Source organism: Chiloscyllium plagiosum, chromosome 42 (assembly GCF_004010195.1).
Source record: "Chiloscyllium plagiosum isolate BGI_BamShark_2017 chromosome 42, ASM401019v2, whole genome shotgun sequence".
Taxonomy (NCBI): domain Eukaryota; kingdom Metazoa; phylum Chordata; class Chondrichthyes; order Orectolobiformes; family Hemiscylliidae; genus Chiloscyllium; species Chiloscyllium plagiosum.
In genome coordinates, this window is record NC_057751.1 from 2,098,509 (window position 1) to 2,117,037 (window position 18,529).

Below are 18,529 nucleotides of genomic sequence, written 5' to 3' on the forward strand. Positions count from 1 at the left end.
CCAGAGCTGAGTCCCCTGCTTTTCTTTGTATGTAATACCAGAGAGGGAACAGATTGCTCTCCCATCATAAAGATGGCATCTGTCAAAGAACAGCAGTTCCACAGAAATGTCCTGGGATATCAGTCCTGATGATCATGCTCAAGGCTTCAAGTGGACCTTGAAGATGACACCTAGGACTCTCAGTGCTAGCAACTGAGCCACAACTGACCAATGTAGCCACAAACAAAAGATCATGTTGTACCCTGTTCCAGTCCTTGAATATTTTGAAATGAGGTGAGAGTGAAAGAATGTTCATGAGTGATGGCAGTGTATTGTTTCATTTTGGACTCTGAAACAAATTCGGACATAATACATTCCAGGCACTGAACAGAAACCTGAACTAGTGATTTCTGGAGTCAAGGGTACAGAGAATTTTTGAATTGTAAATTGAGTTTTCTCAATAAAACGCGCTGGAAAGCTAAATACATTCCAAGAAGCAAATGATTCACAAGCTAACTTTCAATCACTTGAATGAATTGAGGAAATTCATTTGTTAAATGCAACACCAGTTTTTTTTATTCACTCATGGGAATTGGGCATTACTGCTTGGCCAGTATTTATTGCCAGTTCCGAATTGCCCTTGGGAAGGTGGTTGTGAACTGCTTTCTTGAACTGCTGCAATCCACGTTCTGGTTCGAGACTCACAATACCATATGGGAGGGAATTGCAGGGTTTTGACCCAGCAACAATGAAAGAAAAATATTTCCAAGTCAGAACAGTGTGTGGCTTGGAAGGGAACTGCAAGTGTTGTTTCTCTGTTTCTGCTTCCTTTGAACTTGTGGAACATCTTGGAGATCATATGAACTGCTTCTTCTGAGTATCAGTGGTGGAGTGACTGCGTGTTTGTGGAAGTGGGCTGCTTTGTCCTGGATAGTGTCAAGCGCCTGTAATCCTTTTGGAACTGCATCCATTCAGGCAAGTGGGGAATATTCCCTTACACGCTTGATTTGTGCCTTGCAGATGGTGGACAGGCTTTGGAGAGTCAGGAGGTGAGTTACTTGTTGCTGTATTCTGAGCTTCTCACCTGCTCTTGTCGCTTTTGTATTTATATATGCAGATTGATAACCCCCAGGATGTTTGTAATGGAAATTTGTGCACCACTTTACAACCCAAGGCTAGATACTAAATCTTCTCAAAACTCGCTAGATACTGTCTCGGTCTTGTCGCATTTGAAAATGGACTACCTTAGCATCTGAGGAGTTGCAAACAGTGATGAACATTGTGCTATCATCAGTGAACATCCCCATGTCTGACCTTACAATGGAGGGAATGTTATTGATGAAGCAGCAAAAGGTAGTTAAGCCTCAAACACTATCCTAAGGATCTCCTGCAGAGATGTCTGGAGCTGAGACAGCTGACCTCCAATAACCACAATCATCTTCTTATGTGCCAGGTACGAGTACAGCCATCGAGTTTTCCGCAATTCCCAATGATTCCAGTTTTGAATGGATTCCTTGCTGGTACACTCACTTAAATACGAGTTCGACACCAAGGGCAGTCATTCACACCTCACTTCTGGAATTCAGATCTTTTGTACATGTTTGAACCAAGGTTACAATAAGACGAGGACTGAATGGCCTTGGCAGAACTCAAACTAAGTATCAGTGAACAGGTTATTGCTGAGCAAGCATTGCTTAATCGTATCGCAGATGACCCTTCCATTGCCTGCTGAATGTTCAAGAGAATACTGTTGAAACGGTAATTGACTGGGTTGGATTTGTCCCACTTTGTGTCCAGGACGTACCTGGACAATTTTCCAGATAGTTGGGAAGACAGTGTTGCAGCTGTACTCAAACAACTTGGTGCAGCAGTTCTGAAACACAAGTCTTCAGTCATAGTTAGAAGATTGTTGTGAATGCTTGAGCCTTATCTTTGGTACTGATCTGCTGGGCTCTCCCATCATTGAGGATAGGGATATTTGTGGAGTTATCCCCTTCAGTAAGTAATTTAAGTGTCCACTGCCATTCATGACTGGTGGCAAGACAGCAGAGCTTAGATCTAATCTATTAATGTGGGATTGCTTTGCGATGTCTATCACTTGCTGCTTATGCTGTTTGACATCCAAGTAGCCCTGTTTATAACTTCACCATGTGAATGCCCCATTTTTCAGAATGCTTGGAGCTATTCTTGGTATGCCCTCCTGAACTCTTCATTTCACCAGGGTTGATCCCTGACTTGATAGGAACGGTAGAATGGAGTTTATGCCTGGCCATGAAGTTGCAGATTATGTTCTAGTATGACTCTGCTGCTGCTGATGGCTTGCAGTGCCTCAGGGATTCCCAATCCTGAGTTGCTAGATGTCAAATCTTCTGCAACTAATGAAGTGTGAGTGCTATATGAATTGAAGTGGTTGATCTGACAAACTTATTGAGGGAAGCTCCAATTGAATTACTTATTGGGGTAAAATATTTGTCATCATGTGAATGTTATAGATGGGTTTGAGGCACACAACTGTCTCAGATTCTAAACAGTTTGCGAGTTTAATTCCATGGACATGAGTGCGCAGTCCAGGCTGCAGTGACAAACTGAGGGAATGCTGCTGAATTTAGGGTCCTATCTTTTGAAGGAGACATTCCACTTTGTGCAAATAATGCAGTCGTACATTTTTAAAAATTAACTCATGGCATGAGGGTGTTGCTGGTTAGGTCAGCATTTATTGCCCATCCCTAATTGTCCAGAAGGCAGTTAAGAGTCAACCACATTGCTGTAGGTTTGGAGTCATGTGTAGGCCAGACCAGGTAAGAATGGCAGATTTCCTTCCCTGAAGGACATTAGTGGCCCATATGAGTTTTCCCTGACAATCCACAATGGTTCATGGTCTTCATTAGGCTCTTCCAGATTTGTTTTATTGAATTCAAATTCTACCAACTGCCATGATGGGATTTAAACCTCGGTCTCCAGAACATCAGCTGAATTTCTGTATCAATAGTCTAGCGATAATACCACTAAGCCATCACCTCCCCTATTCATAAAGAGCAAGAAGTCTTGAAGTTGATACAACCAAAAGCCATGAGAATTGTTACAAGGCAAAAGTCACAATGATGACAATAATTGATCATCCATCTCGTTTTCTGTGTAGAAACTGGTTGTCCATGTCATGACAGTTATTGCCCTTGCAAAATTATTAATTGATTGTGAAGCAATCTCTTCCTTCTTCATTACTGTCAATCTCAGTGACCAGTAAACAATTCAAACCACGACAATAGGAATGCAAATATGGCTGGTATAGTCATAGAATTTATAGAGATGGAGAGCATGGAAACAGACCCTTTGGTCCAACTCATCCATGCTGACCAGATATCCAAAGTTAATCGAGTCCCATTTGCCAGCACTTGGCCCATATCCCTCCAAGCCCTTCCTATTCATATACCTGTCCAGAAGCCTTTCAAATGTTGTAATTGTACCAACCTCCACCATTTTCTCTGGCAGCTTATTCCATACAGGCACTACCCTCTGCATGAAAAGAATTGCCCCTTAGGTCCCTTTTAAATTTGTCCCTTCTCACACTAAACCTATGCCTTCTTGCTCTGGACTCCCTCATCCCAGGGAAAAGAAGTTGTCTGTTTACCCTATCCACCACCTCATAATTTTATAAACCTCTATAATGTCACCCCTCAGCCTCTGACACTCCAGGGAAAACAGTGCCGCACATTTGCCTCTGAATAAGATTAAATATAAGATCTAGGCTATCTCCTTGATGTATTTTGAGGGGGTTTGGTCTAGTCCATAACACGGTGAGGTTTCCAGCATTTGTATTTGTGCGATCTAAGTTTGGTAAAGAGGGTCAGGGCATGGCCCTGTTAATTCAACTCTCTCACAATTTTCTCTGAAGATTTGATCTTAATAGGAGATCTGATTTCTTTACAAGTGCAACTGTCAATGGCAACACTGTAGCTAATGGAACAGTGCAGACAATGATTGAGGACAAATTTGATCAAATTTTTCAGTGTCTGGGTGTCCACTCTCTTCCGCCTCATTCAGGGTTATAGACAGAGACCAGTCCAAGGAAATGACATGTCCCTTATTTGTGGTTGGTGATGAAGGACTAGGTTGACAAGGCAAAACAATCTGGCAAGTGCCACATTCTGTCTGTGGATCAAGTGACCCCTTCTGCCATATCCCCCAAAATTCCCGCATGTCACAAGCTATTAGGCAATGTGCCAGGAGACCCAGCATTGTCCACAATGCTACAATCTGTGAACAGTATCCCATGGCCAGGTGTAACCCAGCATAAAAGACTGACTGGCTTTGAGGACAATCACGTGCATTCCATTCTCTGTGCATTAATGATGCTATATATATGCAATCAAAGTGAAAATGGACCTGTAAAAGATTAAATTATGAGGTCAGAGTGCAGAAGCATGGTTTTATTGTCTCATATTTAAGACTGAGGAGCAATTTAAGGAGACGTTTCAAATGATAGCAGAATTTGATAGGATAGATTGTGACTCTATTTTTGTTGTTTTGGCATTCAGTATTACGGGGCATAACTTTAAAACGAGAGCTAAGCCATTCAGGACTGATACCTCCTGATTTGAGGGCAGCACAGTGGCTCAGTGGTTAGCATTGCTGCCTCACAGCGCCAGGGACCGGATTCAAGTCCAGTCTTGGGCAAATGTCTGTGTGGATCTGTAAGTGCGTGGGTTTACTCCAGGTGCTCCGAATTCCTCCCACAATCCAAAGATGTGCAGGTCAGATGAATTGACCATGCTAAATTGCCCATAGTGTCAGTTATTAGTCGCGGTAAATACAGTGCAGGGGAATGGGTCTGGGTGGGTTATTCCTTGGAGGGTCAGTGTGGACCAATTGTTGGGCCGAAGTACGTGTTTCCACACTACATGGATTTTAATTCTAAAATCAGGAAGCAAGACAAAACATAAAAGGCAGTGAAGAGCCCCTGCTCCCCCAGGAAGCTAGCCATGCTTCAGGTCAATGTAAGACTTAAACCCTCATAGAATTTTGTTCAATAAGGATATTGACAGAACTAAAACTAAGACAGGAAAGTAGTGTTAAGGTAGAGATCGGCCATGATTTGCTTGAATGTGTAAAACAGCTTGAGGGCCGAATGGTCACACCTGTTGTTCTTTCTCAATGTTTAGTTCCTGGTCATGCAATTTGACAGGTTTTATTCGCTTGTGGATGTTGCTGGCTGGCCAGCATTTACTGCCCTTGAGAAAGTTGTTACTGCAGGGACTGTGATATTTTGTCTTTGTCAACAAACTGCCATCGAATTCCTGTCCCTGTAGCTTTGATTTCTAGGTATCTCAAGTGGGAATACTGACAGAATAAGGTGTTTTGTCTTCATCAGCAAGGAAGGGCCTTTCTCAAAGCTTCTAATCTCCAACATTCCAAGCACTGATTTCTCAATGAGTTAATTTTAAAAATGAATAAGTCAAGCCAAACTTGTACCAAGCCTTGGTTAAATCACATGTAGAATAATGACAGAGAGAGGCTTGAGAAGATTAACAAAGATCAACAGGAAGGACTCCACAATTGGGAGTTCAATGAGAGTTGTGCAGGCTGGGTCTCATTTTTCTTAAAATATGACAGCTGAGTAGTGACCAAATGGAGATCTGAAAAATGATGCCAAGTTTTGATCAAATTTCAATAGGGGTGAAGCTTTCAGTTGTGGGAAAGAGAAAAACTAGAGGCCCACCAGAACAGAATAATAGAAATAAATACAATAAAGAGTTCAGGAGAAACGTCTTTACTCAGAAAGTGCTGAGAATGTGAAATTACCACAGAGAGCAGCTGAAGTGAACAGCGTCAATGCACTTAAGAGGATGTTATATAAATACATAAGGGAGAAAGGAATATAAGGAAACAATGGTGTAGGCGGAAGAATGGGAGGAGACTTGAGTGGTGTGCAAATGCCAGCAAGAAATGATTGAGCAAAACAGCTTGTTTCTGGGCTGTAAATACTGTGCAAAGATTTAGATCAGGGCAATCCATGTAAAGGTAAAGAACATCAAGCTGTTTTGGCCTTCAGGAGCTTGTAGTTCCATAACAGAAATTTAGACATGCTGTCTAACTGAAATTTTATTGTCTTCAAATCATTCAGCACTAGGCATCATGGCACCCAAATGTGCGATTTCAATCTTGTTGACGCATCCTGAATATCACAAGATGAGGGAGAGTGTTTTCTTTCGCTGCATTATATGTTCAATTCAGATCAGTTATTTCAGATTGCATATGTCTATCCTGTTGTTTGGACCTGTTTTATTACCCAGCACAAGCTTCTGAATAAATCTCACTTATATTTATCCTCCCCTCTCTATCATTGTGTTTGTAGGTTTGGAGCCCACTGGAGCTCGAGGAAACCAATGTTTGGATGCAGCCAAGGCTTGCAACCTGAATGACACCTGTAAAAGATACCGCTCCATGTACATCTCCACTTGCGTCAAGCGCACCTCCACCTCCGATACCTGCAGCCGCCGAAAATGCCACAAGTCACTGAGGCAGTTTTTTGATCGCGTGCCTGCAGAGTACAGCTATCGGTTGCTCTTCTGCTCCTGTAACGACCCAGCTTGTGCGGAGAGGCGCCGCCAAACCATTGTACCCACCTGCTCATATGAAGACAAGGAGAAGCTAAACTGCCTGGCACTTCATCAGACCTGTAAGACGGACCACGTGTGCAGGTAAGGCCAGCAATCTGCACAATTGTTCTAGCAAGGTTACTGGAGCATGTGATATACTATCACATTGGTATTAGAATTCAGTATCTGGCACTGCTGTTTGGTAACATGAGCAAATGAAGGACTGAAATATCATCTCACTGCACCTCTGGATACAGGTCAAAATTTTTGACATGAAGCCTCTCTCCTTGCCTATTCTCAGTGTTTACTCAATTCTTTTCCTGCTTATTACATGGCACTTTGAATTGTTTCTGTATTTATGCCAACTGCAGTGAGCCAAAAGAGGAGCCGTATTGTGAACCTAGAACAATCTGATACAAGTGTGCCCCTTTGAAGGTATTCAAATCAATAACTGGTGGTCTGATTAAACTGTGCAATCACTTCAGTAAGGCAAAGTACCTTCTTAATTGAATGAAACTCTTACTCTTACTCTGATCAGTAATGGAATGGACCTTGGATGGACTTAGATGCTTCCTCTGTAGATTAACTGAGCATGAACAGGCCAACAGATGACAGGTCGACAGTTGAGGCTAGAAACACAATAAAAATGCCTGTTATTAGAGTGATAGAGTCATAGCAATGTACAGCACAGAAACGGACCCTTCGGTCCAACTCGTCCATGCCGCCCAGCTATCCTAACCTAATCTCGTCCCATTTGCTGGCACTTTCCTATTCATTTACCCATCCAGATGCCTTTTAAATGATGCAATTGTACCAGCCTCCACCACTTCCTCTGGCAGCTCATTCCATACACACACCACCCTCTGTGTGAAAAAGTTGTCCCTTCAGTCCCTTTTGTTTCTTTCCCCTCTCACCCTAAACCTATGCCCTCTACTTCTGTACACCCCTACCTCACAGAAAAGACCTTGTCTATTTATCCTATCCATGCCCCTTCATGATTTTATAAACCTCTACAAGGTCACCCCAGCCTCCAACACTCCAGGGAAAACAGCCCAGCCTATTCAGCCTCTCCCTATAGCTCAAACCCTCCAATCCTGGTGACATCCTTGAAAATCTTTTCTGAACCCTTTCAAAGTTTACAACATCCTCCCGATAGGAAGGAGACCAGAATTGCACACAATATTCTAAAAGTGGCCTAACCAATGTCCTGTACAGCCACAACATGCCCTTCCAACTCCTGTACTCAATACTCTGACCAATAAAGGAAAGCATACCAAACGCCTTCTTCACTATCCTATGTACCTGCAACTCTACTTTCAAGGAACTATGAACCTGCACTCCAAGGTCTCTTTGTTCAGCAACACACCACAGGATCTTACCATTAAGTGAAAAAGTCCTGCTCTGATTTGCTTTTCCAAAACGCAGCACCTCGCATTTATCGAAATTAAACTCCATCTGCCACTCCTCAGCCATTAGCCCATCTGATCGAGATCCCATTGTACTCTGAGGTAACCTTTGTCAGTGTCCAATTGCCGACCATCAACTGCGAACATACTAACTATACCTCCTATGTTCACACCCAAATCATTTATATAAATGACGAAAAGTCGTGGACCCAGCACTGATCCTTGCGGCACACCACTGTCACAAGCCTCCAATGACAAACAACAGTGGACCCAAACAGATCACTGTGGTACCCCACTAGTAACTGAACTCCAAGATGAATATTTCCGATCAATCACCATCCTCTGTCTTCTTCCAGTGAGCCAATGTCGAATCCAAACCGCGAAATCACCCTCAATCCCTGTACTTTCTACAATAGCCTACCATAGGGAACCTTATCAAACACCTTACTGAAATCGATATACACCACATCAATTGTTTTACCCTCATCCACCTGTTTGGTTACCTTCTCATAGAACTCAATCAGGTTTGTGAGGCACGACCTACCCTTCTCCAAAACCGTGTTGACTATCCGTAATCAACTTATTCCTTTCTAGATGATTATAAATCCTATCTCTTATAACCTTTGCCAACACTTTACCCACAACTCTCATGGAAGAGAATTAGGTATTATGGAATACAGGGAGAACTAGCCATTTGGAAACAGAACTGACACAGAGGTAGAAAACAGAGGGTGGTGGTGGAGGGTTGTTTTTCACACTAGATGCCCGTGACCAGTGGAGTGCCACAAGGATCGGTGCTAGGTCCACTACTTTTCATCATTTGTATAAATGATTTGGATGTGAGCATAAGAGGTATAGTTGGTAAGTTTGCAGATGACACCAAAATTGGAGGTGTAGTGGACAGCGAAGAAGGTTACCTCAGAGTACAACAGGATCTTGATCAGATGGGCGATTGGGCTGAGGAGTGGCAGATGGAGTTTAATTTAGATAAATGCATGGTGCTGCATTTTAGAAAGGCAAATCATGGCAGGACTTATACATAGAATGGTAAGGTCCTAGGAAGTGTTGCTGAACAAAGAGACCTTGGAATTCAGGTCCATTGAAAGTGGAGTCACAGGTGGATATGATAGTGAAGAAGGTGTTTGGTATGCTTTCCTTTATTGGTCAGTGTATTGAGTACAGGAGTTGAGAGGTCATGTTGCAGCTGTACAGGACATTGGGGTTAGGCCACTGTTGGAATATTGCATGCAATTCTGGTCTCCTTCCTATTGGAAATTGTTCTGAAACTGGAAAGGGTTCAGAAAAGATTTACAAGGATGTTGGCAGGGTCGGAGGATTTTAGCTATAGGGGCTGGTACAATTGCATCATTTAAAAGGCATCTGGATAGGTATATGAATAGGAAGGTTTTGGAGGGATATGGGCCAGGTGCTGGCAGGTTGGACTAGATTGGGTTGGGATATCTGGTCGGCATGGACAAGTTGGACTGAACGGTCTGTTTCCGTGCTGAACATCTCTATGACTCTGTGACTCTGAAGTAAGGCTCACAGGTCTGTAATTTCCAGTGTTGTCTCAACTCCCCTTCTTGAACAAGGGTACAACATTTGCTATCCTCCAGTCTTCTGGCACTATTCCTGGAGACTATGTGTCAGAGTATCACAGTGTATTGGATAAAGTTGAAGTAAGTAAATCTCTGATCACTGACAGTTCAGGTATTGGAAATAACTTGGTAACTCTTTGCATGACAGAAAAGTTTTGTGGGTACATAGATTTGTCACATTCTTTCACCTGACATTTTTCCTCTCTTATAACAGTGCTAATTTCCACCTCTTTTCCTTCCAAGTCCCTGTTCAAATTCTATCATGGTACTTTTCTCTTCCTCTCCCTTTCTCATTTGTTCTTGCTTTTCTCTCACAAATGCTTCTTGTGTCCTTTTATCTGTTTGATTCAAATTGATGGACTTTGGCTGATTATCAAATGAGGGCACAGATATTCAGCATAGTTCAATCAGTATTACTCTCAAATCTGAAGCACAGGTTCCAGGTTCAATTTCAATCCAAGGCTTGGGCAAATAAAAATGGAGGCTCACACACCAGTGCTCAGCACTGTCAAAGATGCTATTTTTGAATGAGATAATAAATTGAGGTTCCATCTGCCTGCTCAGGCACATGTCATAGATTCCATGGCACTATTTCAAAGAAGAGCAGGGAAGTTATCACTAGTGTTCTACCCAAAGTGTATCTATACCACAAAAATCATTATCATATTGCTGACCACAATATTAATCACTGGTGGATTTTGCATGTCTGATCATGATTCTGACACAACCACAGCCGAAGTAAAAGAATTAAGACAAGAAGTATTTTCTACCCAGTGTCAAACTACTATCCAAAGCCATGCTCTACGGGTTCGAAAAAGTGAATTCATTAATGTCTCCAAGTTTCCTTTGGGAAACCTCTTAATGTTAGGCGGATGTCAGTGAATTAAAAACGAAAGTTTGAAAGCATGTAAATATATTTGACCCAGTTCAGAGTATTCAGCTAAATCTAATACTTGAAAAAGATTGGGGAATGGTGTTCCAGAGTGGCTTGTATTGTATCATGATCACAAGTCTCCTCATCACAGTTCTGGATGTTAGTACATCTGCACACAGACTCCACAGCATTCTCAAAATCATCTTATACTTGTCTGCTGGTGCACTGTGCACTGGTGTCAATATTCCAATTATCTCTTCATTTTCACTCTGTCACCTTTCTTTCTCTTCTCAGAAAATTAACACCTATTCTAATTTTTCCTTCTCCTTTTTCATGTGTCGTCTTCCTTCATCCCTTCATTTCTTCCTCTATGCCTCTCTAATTCCCACCTTCTCATTCATGTTTTGGAACCAAGGAAGGAGAAGTGCATCGTTTTTCTCTCTTTCCACAACTCCACAGATCACAACATGAATTAAATTCTTTTCACCCAAGTCCTGATGTCAATCACACACTCCTGTCTAACAGACATTGGACACAAAGTTCTACCAGCTAGGTTTGTTTAATAACTTTAATCCCAACAAACTTTTTCCCAAATAACTTTAATCCCAACAAACAGACACATAATTGAAACATGAAAATATAAATGTTACCCCTCTAAATTACACAAATCCCACATACAAACAATATGTGAAAAGGGAAAAAAATGTTCAGGCTTACATTGGATAAAAACACTTTTGGTCAATAACATTTAGTTTTTGAAGGATAGAAAAGGATAAGGTGTGGAAGGTTCAAATGGCTGTCAAACTCACTTTCGGGAATACAGAGCTCGATCAGCAGACAGGGTATTTATCTCTTGGGTCTTGACAAACATAGAAACACAGTATCAAAATGTCTTTCAATTGCTCTTCAAGAAGACAACAAGGTTTCACGGTGGATTCAACTGAAAATGAAAATGAATAACTGTATGCGAAACAATATTCAAAGAGAATAGTCATTAAAACCAGTCAGGCAATCTTTAGCAAGTCCAGTAATTACCTGAAACTCTGAGGTTTGCAATAAATGCCTTGCTTAAAAACAAATTGATCATGCCTTTTCATGAACATTTCCAAAAAAAAACCCAACAAGCTATTTTCAGAGATTATGAGTCTCATGATTCTTCTGTGCAACTGAAACTCAAAATTCTGAAGAGCCATGGGACTTGAAATATTAACTCTGTTTCTCTCTCCACAGATGTTGCCAGACATGCTGAATTTCTCCAGCATTCTCTGTCAATGTGTGTATTTACATTTCCAAAAAGTGTCTGATGAAATGACACATTAAAAGTTGATGGACAAGATAATAGCAAATGATGTTGGGGATAATATCAGCATTATAAAGATAATTTAGTGAACAGAAAGGGTTAAATGGGTGATTTGTTTTTCATATTTGCTGACTGTAACGAGTAGACAACCACATGAGTAACTGTTGAAATCGTAAATATTTACAATCTATATCAATGATTTGGATGAGGGGGAAAGAATGATTAATTTATAAATGCTAATTTTACTGATTACACCAAATTGGTAGGAAAGCAAGTTGGGTAAGAGGAGGCACAAACTTTACAAAGGAGTACAAAAATGTTTAGCAAGTGGGCAAACATTTTCCAAATCAAGCATAATGTGGTCATGTGAATAGTCTGTTTTTGTCAGGAATATAAAAATGGCAAAGTATTCAAATACGGAGTTTGCAGGAGAATGATAGAACGGAATTTGCATTCAGATATATCAAGTGATTGGGAAGGCAAACAAAATGTTGATACTTATTGTTAAGAGCAGATTAATTTGTGGCTGAGGAGCTGGTGCAGGGGGCAGGGATTCACATTTTTGGACCATGGGAATATAAGACCATAAGACATAGGAGTGGCCCATCAAGTCCACTCTGCCATTTAATCATATGGGCATTTCAACTCCACTTACCCACACTTTCCCCGTAGCCCTTAATTCCTTGAGAGATCAAGAATTTATCAATCTCTGGCTTGAAAACATTTAACGTCCCGGCCTCCACTGCGCTTCTGGGATAGAAGTGACCTGTATATGAAGGACAGTTTATACGTGAGTTAGAGGCGAACTGGCAGGGAAATTTGCAGGTGCTACTCGGGAGGCTTTAAACTAGTAAGGTGGAGGGGAGAGAGCCCAAAGAGATAGTGAGAAAAGATAAGCTTGTGGCTGGTACAATTGAGAACAGGAGCAAGTCAAATAGTCAAGGCAGGCAACAGCAAGACAGAGAACAACTGTCAGCCCCTGAAACAAGGTCGTGACAAGCCATGTTGACCTCCCAAAATGTCTATGTAGATTTTATTCACACATTGTACACAGCCATTTGCTGTGGTTGGGTTTCATTCTACACTCTTATTTTTGTGTCATGTTGGAGGGGTGAGAATGAATGAATCTAAAAAAAAAACAAAATGCAAGTAGTATTCAGCCAACCCTAAAAATAAGTTCAATATCACCATTGAAGATTCAACCTCTCCACAGGGCCTCCCAGGAGGTTTGTATTCATTCTCACAATACTGCATTGTTGTTTTCTTATCAGCAGATCTTAAACTCTGAGCCAGTTTCAGGTTGAGCTTCTGAAAGGTGATGTGACATCAACACCGGAAACCAATTCCAACATTAATGAAATAAGTGGAAAAACTTTCTATAGTTTTGATTTTACCTCATGCTAGAGTTCAAAATGTTAAAACTTAAAATTCATTTCATAAAGTACCTCACTTTAACTTCAATGTACTTGTTCTCATATGAGGTAAAAATCAATTGATGCTTCACAATAAATAAAATTAAATCTTACCTGGCAACCTGGTTCTGCTGGTGAATAATTCAGTTGACAAACAGTTACAGAGCAGTGGAAGAGCATGACTTTTTTCCATTCACTGGATGCAATGCCATTTCCCATGATCACAATTCATAGAAACACCCTTCCCTCAGGCTGCTCTGATATTTAAAAGAAACGCTGTGCCACAGAATTACATCTGTCCTTTTGTACTGCAGAGACACCAACAAGAGGAATACAAATTAGGATGGCGTTCAACTCTTCTCAGCTCATCCTGCAGTTCTTGCCTTTCATCAACCACTCAAGTGAAAGATGAAAGGTTTTTACTGCCACTACCTGACCCACAACGTAATGAGCAATCTTTCATATCATGGATAATTAGGGTAATCAGGAATCTGAACATGCATGTGATCAACTTTGGTGGCCCAAATAGAGGATGAGCTGCAGAACACAACTTTGGCATTTTTTATTCAAATTGTGCAGGACCTCATGGCCAACTAAATATATATACACTTTGCTGAGAGCAGCAAATACAGACAAAATTGCATTAAGTGAACAACTGTGAGCTCAACTTGCTGGCAGTGAAACCACATTTCACTACTTGAAATTATGATTAGATTACTTACAGTGTGGAAACAGGCCCTTCGGCCCAACAAGTCCACACCGACCTGCTGAAGTGTAACCCACCCAGACCCATTCCCCTATATTTACCCCTTCACCGAACACCACGGCAATTTAGTATGGCCAATTCACTTAACTGCACATTTTTGGACTGTGGGAGGAAACCAGAGCACCCGGAAGAAACCCACACAGACACGGGGAGAATGTGCAAACTCCACACAGTCAGTCGCCTGAGGCAGGAATTGAACCCCGGTCTCTAGCACTGTGAGGTAGCAGTGCTAACCACTGTGCTACCATGCCGCCCAACACCGCTATGTTCGTCTTTCTTTTTCCAAAGATCCATTCCCTTCACTCACTTGTCAAATTGAATGTTGAATTAGACTTGTCTCAGCCTCTAACTAAGATGTAAATTCTGCAATTTTGTAATTGTTTGCTCTGCTCTCTATATTTCATATACCGGCTAGAACTGCTTCATTGCTTCACCAATATCAGTGATTGCAGCAAAGGTAGGAAAGCATTGGCAGCATCATAATTCTCTGAGGATTAAAAATTAACCAGGTTATGCACTCATGTCATGCCCACCAGAATGCATTCATTTGGCATGATTGAAAAGTGGTTGACGGCAGAATTCCACCTCAGTATCTGTGTCCCACCAGAACCATCATTCCCCCAAACGCCATTTTTAAAACCTTACTTCAGAGTAGTATTTCAGCACAAACCAAGAATCAAAGCTGGTTGACAGTGGCAGGCAGTATTCATCAACCAAGAAACTGGATGTGAAAAATAGTTTACTTCTAAAACCAAAAACCTGAGGGTGCTGAACATCATAAATGAAAAGAATTAATTGTTGAAATATTCAGCAGATCAGGGTATCCCTGCAGAAACCATTCAGGGCAGAAGAGTGGGCCTACATGGAAAGCTTGTCTGACGGCAACTCACCTGGTTACTGATACATCAAGTAGGAACAAATTATTGCAGATGCTAGAATCTGGACTGAAAACAACAAATGCCGGAGGTCACAGTGGGTCAGATAGCATCCATGAAGAGGAAACAAGCTAACATTTCCAGTCTAGATGACTCTTCATCAGAGCTGAAGTGAAGAGTGGAGGGGACAACATTTATGCTATAGTTTGGGGGGAGGGCAGGAGGGTGCTGGTGGAGAAAAGATGTTGATAGTTCTGATTAAATGATTGGAATGTGAGAATGGTGTGTCTGCTGCCAGACTTGAAAGGACAGACAGTCCCACTGAGATGGGGAAGTGCAGTAGAGGACATGACAACAGAATGCAAGGTAAAAGAAAGGGAAGAAATGGTAGTTCATTCACAGTTTGAAGGTATTAAGTCCAGAAGGTTGTAAGGTGCCTCGTCTGAAGATGAGATGCTGTCCCTCCAATTTGCGTTGGGATTCGCTGGAACACTCAGCATGTCGAGGACAGGCAAATGGGTATGTGAGCAGGATGCTGTGTGCAAAAGATCGGCTACAAGAAGATCTGGGTCATACTTGTGCACAGACCAGAGATGTTCCGCAAAGCAATCACCCAGTCTGCATTTGATTTCTTCAATATAGAGCAGGCCACAGTGGTTGCAGTGAATACAATACACAAGATTGGAGGAGATGCAGGTGAAATGCTGCTTCACCTGGAAGGGTTTTAGGCCCTTGGATGGTGAGCAGGGAGGAGGTGAAGTGGCAGGTGTTGCACTTTCTGTAGTTAACATTGGAAGGTGCTGTGGGAAGGGGCAGGAGTTAGATTTGGTGGTTGTGGAATGGACTCAGGTACCCCTGAGTGACCAATCCCTGTAAAATGCAAACCGGGAACGTGAGGGGCAGATGTGTTTGGTGGTGGTGTTGTGTTGGAGTTCTCTGAAACAGTGGAAAATGATCCTTTAGAAGCGGAGGCTGATGGGAAGAAAAGTGAGTTTAAAGGGAACCCGATCATGCTGTTGTGAGTGATGGGAAGGGGTAAGGGCAGAAGCATGGATGAGAGGTTGGATATGTTTGAGGGCCCTGTTAACCTCGGTGGTTGGGAAACCACGGTCATGGAAGAAACAAGCCATTTTAGCTGCATTGCTTTGGAAGATGGCACCATCTGAACAAATGTGATGGAGATCAAGGAACTGGGAGAATGTGATGAAAGGATTCTGGGTAATCCAAGATGGAGGACAAAAAAACCTTGCGGCTGTAAGAGTTGCTCCTCTTTGGTGGTATTTTCAGTGTTAGAGCTGATTTCCTCAACTTCTAGGAGCAATACTTACTGTTTTATAAGGTGCTGCATTGTTTTGGAATTTTGGGGAAAAAATTGAAACAACGGCACTTTAAAAAAGGATGAAGGGAGACAAAAGCAGTGACCACATGGTGGAAGTGAATCATAGAGAACGAATCCGACACTACTGTGGTCCAGCAGTGTACCTTCACAGTTACTGCCTCTGCTGTTTGATTTCAAGTACTTCTGCATATCAGAGTTTTTCTCAGAAAAATAAACAAGCAGTGAAATTCACGGCTTACCTTGGAAAAACCAATGTGGGGAGATCACTGCAGGAGAGCAGCTAAGTGGCTACTTTTTTTTGGAAATCTACTTGAGTTGAGAAGACTGAGCAGTCACTTGACTGATGTATGTACAATCCTCAATGGTGCTGACAAGGTGGATTTGGAAAAATGCTTCCTCTTCTGCAGCAGTCAAGAATTAGGTGATAGTGTTTTGAAAATAAATGGATGCAAAGGCATGTTTTTTCCCCAAAGGCTTGTGGAATTTTGGAACCCACTGCCTCAGAAGGTGGTGCAGGAGGGGTCATTAAATATTCTTAAGGCTGAGGGAATCACATCTTCTGCAAGGGAATCACATGTTATCGCAGTAGGAAGAACTATGAAATTCAAAATACAAACCAATCAGCAATTATCTTCATGCATGGCAGAGTAGGTTTGAGGGACTGAACGGCTTACTTTTGTTCCGAATGTTGTGTGCTTGCAACAATCAGCTGGAACTTGCTGGACAATTGAATACAAAATTGACTTGAAGGTTGGAGACAGATGGTGCCGGTTGTTTTTCGAACTGGAGGCCTGTGACTGGGTCCACTGCAGTTCATCATTTATATAAATTATTTGGATGTGAATATAGGAAGTATGTTTTGTAAGTTTGCAAATGACACGAAATTGGAGGTATGGTGGACAGTGAAAAAGAGTATCTCAGAGTACAACAGGACCTTGATCAGATGGGCCAATGGGCTGAGGAATATCAGATGGAGTTTAATTTAGATCAATTTGAAGAGTTGCATTTTGGTAAGGCAAATCAGGGTAAGACTTACACACATAGTGGTAAGGTCCTGGGGAATGTTGCTGAATAAAGAGACCTTGGTGCGCAGGTTCATAGTTCCTTGAAGGTGGAGTCACAGGTAGATGGGGTCATGAAGAAGGCATTTGGTATGCTTTCCTTTATTGGTCAGTGCATTGAGTAGAGGAGTTGAAATGTCATGTTGCAGCTGTGCAGGACATTTGTTCAGCCACTTCTGGAATACCATATTCAATTCTGGTCTCCCTGCTATCACAATGATGTTGTTAAACACGAAAGGGTTCAGAAAAGATTTACAAAGATGCTGCCAGGGTTAGAGGATTTGAGCTTTAGGGAGAAGATGAACAGGCTGGGCTACTTTCTCTGGAGGCTGAGGGGTGACCTTATAGAGGTTTATAAAATCATTAGGGATATGGATGGTGTAAATTAACAAGGTCATCTCCCCAGGGTAGTGGAGTCCAGAACTACAGGGCATAGGTTTAAGGTGAGAGGCGAAAATTTTAAAAGGGTACTCAAGGGCAACTTGTTCACACAGAGGGTGGTGTGTGTATGGAATGTGCCGACAGAGGATGTGGTGGAGACTGTCACAATGACAACATTTAAAAGGCATCTGGATGGGTATATGATTCTGGGTAATCCAAGATGGAGGACAGGAAAAATTTCTGGCTATAAGAGCTGCTCCTTTCTTTGAGGTATTTTAGGTGCTGGAGGTGATTTCCTCTAATTCCAGGAGCAGCAATTACTGATTTATATGCTGTTGCATTGTTTTGGAACTTTGGAAAAAAAAGTCAAAGGGAGAAGAGCAAACAAAGGAAGCACATGGTGAGGACAGTGCAGGAGAGAGAGAGAGAGGGAGGGAGAGAGAGAGAGAGAGAACCCGCACAGTTAATGCCTTTGCTGTTTTTGAATTCATGTGTCGCTGGACATTCGAGTGCATCTGGGAAAATTAACAAACAGTGAAATTCACAACTAATCTTGGAGGAACCGGTGTGGGCGAAGTTCACAGCACAGAATCAGATAAGTTAATTGTTGTTTTAAGTCAGTCCAAGAGAAAGGCTGTATCAGTGAGTACAGTGGGTTCTTTCTTGATTATATGTTTTTGGAGATAAGTCTCTTGATTAAACTTAAAATATAAGCCATAGCTCTTAATTTAACCTGGTGCAATGTTTTGTAGAGGAATAAGACAGTATTATTTTCTAGGTCTGTAGATTGTGAAGGAGCAAAAATGGCCTTTGCAGTGATATGTATTTCTTGTCAGATGTGGGAGTTTAAAGAGAGTTTAAGGGTTACTGCGGATTATATCTGCCATAAATGCTGTTGGATGCGAATCTTATCAGATCGAGTGGATCGGTTGGAGAGACAGA

General features: G+C 41.8%; 1 protein-coding gene across 2 annotated transcripts in view; it reads left to right on the forward strand.

The window, feature by feature from the left end:
• LOC122543017 (GDNF family receptor alpha-2-like) overlaps window positions 1–18,529 on the forward strand; it is a 311,320-nt gene that overhangs the window by 163,786 nt on the left and 129,005 nt on the right. For both annotated transcript variants that reach the window (XM_043681193.1, XM_043681194.1), the window contains exon 4: window positions 6,332–6,677. In XM_043681193.1, the coding sequence (XP_043537128.1) occupies window positions 6,332–6,677 (346 nt within the window). The remainder of the gene's footprint in view (window positions 1–6,331; window positions 6,678–18,529) is intronic.